Source organism: Egretta garzetta, unplaced genomic scaffold (assembly GCF_000687185.1).
Source record: "Egretta garzetta isolate BGI_Z169 unplaced genomic scaffold, ASM68718v1 scaffold1030, whole genome shotgun sequence".
Taxonomy (NCBI): Eukaryota; Metazoa; Chordata; class Aves; order Pelecaniformes; family Ardeidae; genus Egretta; species Egretta garzetta.
In genome coordinates, this window is record NW_009258308.1 from 464,879 (window position 1) to 468,798 (window position 3,920).

General features: G+C 53.0%; 1 protein-coding gene across 1 annotated transcript in view; it reads right to left on the bottom strand.

The window, feature by feature from the left end:
- Window positions 1-3,920, bottom strand: part of CHRDL2 (chordin like 2) — a gene marked incomplete at its 5' end in the record, with an annotated part of 27,016 nt that overhangs the window by 10,237 nt on the left and 12,859 nt on the right. Inside the window, 3 exons of the mRNA XM_035894488.1 lie at window positions 132-326; window positions 1,255-1,423; window positions 2,754-2,853. Of these exons, the coding sequence (XP_035750381.1) occupies window positions 132-326; window positions 1,255-1,423; window positions 2,754-2,853 (464 nt within the window). The remainder of the gene's footprint in view (window positions 1-131; window positions 327-1,254; window positions 1,424-2,753; window positions 2,854-3,920) is intronic.

Here is a 3,920-nt window from a genome sequence, read left to right on the forward strand (position 1 = left end):
TGCTGAACTCACCCATTGCGAATTCAAGTCAATCAGTGACGTGAACACCTACACATCTGCTGTGGGCTTTAAACCAAGGCTAAAGAAAGGAACTGGAAGGCAGCTGCAGGAGCAGGTGGGATCTCACCTACCTGGACATATTTTACAGCATTTCCCATCTACTTTCTCGGGATAGTCACACGGATACTCCTTGGGGCACGTGATCTTCTGGCAGTCCTGGACACCATCCCTGCAAGTGCAGAGGATGCAGGGCAGGAGGCCGTAGAGCCGGAAGACGGGGTGCCACACTTCCCCATGGGAGTAGGTCTTCCCGTTGTAAACACAAGCTGGAGGAGAGAGAGAAAAGAGTTGCTGGTGGACATAAATCCTCCTCCTCTTTGCACACCCAAGGCTTGACAGAGCTCAACATATTTCACCACCTCGCAAATGGGTGGCCTTGCTGTCTTGAGGAACATGGTCCTCTGGCAGCACATCTGGCAGCAGCGGACACAGGGATATTGCATCCACCACAGCCAGGAGATGCCATGGGGCAGAGGGACCAGCTCCAGGAGATGGAGGCTGCTGGGGTCAACCACCCTGGTGGGGGTCAGTGGTAAATGTGGGCAGGACCTCACCTGCCTCCAAGCCTCTGCAAGCTCGGGGTCTCTCAGAGGCTGTCACAGGCATGAAGCACAGTGAAGAGTGCCACCTGCTGACTCCTCCATGAAAATTTTTGGAGGTCCCAAAATTTCCTCCAGGGCTTCATCTCCAAGGACTGGAAAGAGCCCTTCTGGAGACACAGTGGTGGGAGAATCCCCAAGAGGAGAAGGGACCCGTCTTTTCCCCTTTGGCTCCCTGGGGTTGCCTCCTCATCTCACTTTCCAACTCTCTCCTCCAGGAGGAAGACCACAACACTGGGACAGACCCAGCACGTGGTGGGTAGGTGCAAGGAGGAACATCCTGTCCCTTTGTGGCACTGTCCTGGAAGGACCACGTGGAGTATTCCAGCTGACCACCTCCCTTGCCAGGTTCCAGATCTCCAAAACACCCCGAGGACCAATCTTCTTCCAACCCTTCTTGGAAAGCGGTAGATACGTGCAGCCAAGGGGCTGTCGGCCACCAGGGCTGAGATAGCTGGGTGAGTCTGGCTGTGGAGGAGTGGGAGGTGGGACTTGGTGGTGGACAATTGTGGCTAAAAGATTCCCTGGAGAATTCAAAGTCCTGGAGAAGTCACCTTAGCCCACGTACAGACTGACAGGCCCCTTCATCCCTTACCTTTCTTGTGCTTCTCTTTCAAGACGATCTTCACAGTGGTGCCACCTCCTCCCTTGGGTTTGAAGCTCCTGGGAATGAACTCCAGGGAAGAACTGAGAAGAGTGGATGTGGTGGCTCCGGGTGGCTTCCTGCCCATCGATTCCCCCAAGCACTGGCCTTGCGAGTGCCTCTGTGAGCAGTCAGAGAAAAGAAGGGGACTCAGACCCAGGCAGTTGGGTTGTTCTCACTCCAAAACATGCTGGAAAAAGCCATGCACACCTTCCATCAGGGGTGGAAGGTCCAGAAACCACAGGGATGAACCCATCTGGGTGCCTGCCACCACCTAAAGGGTGCTGAGCAGTTTCGGTCAATGCCCCATACTGATGTCTGCCCTACACTGCAAATGGGTCGCCCTCATTGGGGCAGTACCCTTCTCGTCCCACGCTCAACCCAATGCCCTCAGGTGAGGTCCTACACCACTAACAGAGGCAGGGAACCAGGCTGGTCTTTGCTAGATGCCTGCTGGGAAACTGAGGACCCATATCCATGCAATGCAACCAGGATCAGAGAGATAAGGACGGGCCATATCCTGCCCTTTCACCTGGCTGGCACCAGGAGGGTTGGTGCGGGGCTGCCAGCCGGCAGAACTGAAATCCCAGGAACATCCCAGGCTTCCAAGAGCAAACCGCTAGGACAAGACACGCAGCACAAAGGGTCCCCTTGTGTCTATTTTGGAGGTTTTATAGGTGGTAGAGGTGTGACGCTGGCGTTTCACCCAGCAGTATGGAAAAGGACAGGGCCAGGAGCTGTAAGTGACCTAATCCCACAGGCCTGGCGTGGGCCGCCCAGCTCTGAAATGTCACCGTGAATCAACCCTCAGCAGCCAAGGAGTCACTTTTTCCTTGCTGGGGCTGCCGATAAAAACAGCCTGGGGAAAGCACGCTGGTGGCCAGCTCCAGTGCTGGCTGCTCTGTGGGAGCTACAACTGGGAGGGAGGACACCTTTGCACCCAGGGTGAAGAGGAGACATCAGCTCCTCAAGCAAATGCCCCCAAAGAGAGATTTGGCCCATCTGACTCTATGGGTAATGGTCACATCTGGCTGTTGGTCACCTCTGAGTCTGTGCTGTCCATGTTCCTCAGCTGTTTTAACCTACCAGCCAACCTCAGACAGGTTGGCCAACAAGGAGAAGAGCCCAAGATTTCCAGTTCCTGCTGGTCTTTTGCTCTTCCAAAGACATCAGAGATGTTTCAGAGGAAGAGGACAAGAATCTTTCCCCACTGGCCTGAGGTCTCAGCCTACACTGATAGCCCTCACCTAAAGTCAACTCCCAGACACAATTCATCTGCAAACCAGGTGTCTGTGGTTCTGCTGTCGAAGGAACTGACTGCCCTCCTTGAGCTGCTGTGGGTCATTTCTTTGTAGAAGACTGTGGCCAAGGGCAAATGGCTTGCTTTGAGCTGTTTAATGGGGCTGTGCTAGAAGCAATATTCTGAGGTTTAAAATGCAAACGTCACGTACAACACCTCTGTTTAACTGTAGGGGTTCCTCTTCTGTGGACTTCTCATATGAGCCATCTGCAAGGAAAAAACATTGTCCTGTGAAACGTGGCAGGGCCAAATGAGGATTTGCACTCTGGGGTCCTGCTGGCTAAAAGTGGCTTTCTTCAGGGTGCTGACCTACCTGTGAGGTCTGGAGAGAGAAGAGCTTTGAATATGCAGCTCACATCACCCAGAGCAAATGGGAGCCATACCCCAAACCCCCTTTTATCCCTACTGACTCTTAATTAATAAGAGCTCAGCTCCAGGAAAGACATGGCCTTGTAGCTTCTGAAGTTAGGTGGCACAAAAACACCCCAGAGGTAGTGTAGGAGGTGATGGGGATGATCTGGCACTCAAAAGAAACCCAAAGACATTTCTCCCTGAGTCAATGACGTGCCCCAGCTGCACCAAAGAAAACTAAGAGACAGGAGCACAAATTGCAGAAGGGAAGAATTTGGAGGAGGCGCCTAGAGGAGGTCATTATGTGGCTGTGGCCAGGAGACCACCATGGCCTTCCAGCTTCATAATTATTTCTCATATTAAAGAGTCATTTTATGCTGTGCCTTCACTGTCAGGAAGATGTGAACCTGCCCATTCACTCTTGAGTCCGTCTCATCTGGAGACATGGAGCTCGATTCTCTCCTTACCTTCCCAGGTGTGAGTCAGGGGAAACAGCAACAAATTCAAGAGTTTCTCCCCCATGGAGAGCTGTGGGAGTGAAACTCAGCCATGCTGTACTGGGGTGGAAGGGGAGGTGTCCACGACTGTCCTGGAAACTCCCCTGGAGCAACAGCAGCATACACCATCTTTACATGGTCCACACAACCATCTCCATCTTGGTGGGTGAGCGATTTGGAGGACTTTGCCCTCCATGCAGGTCACATCTCTTGCATGATGCACCAGTGGCAGGGCAAAGAGCTCAGCCCTAGCCAGTGTATGAGCTGCAGGGAGGCAGGGCACAACTAGGTGTGGGAGGGAAAGCGTGCAAGAAAAAATCTGAGCCCTCATTTTTTGTTTCCTGGTGCAACCAAGACACAGCAAGTGGCCTGATTTACAGCACAGGCTTCCAAAATCATAGAGTCATAGAATCATAGAATGTTTTGGGTCGGAAGGGACCCCTAGAGGTCATCTAGTCCAACCCCCAATC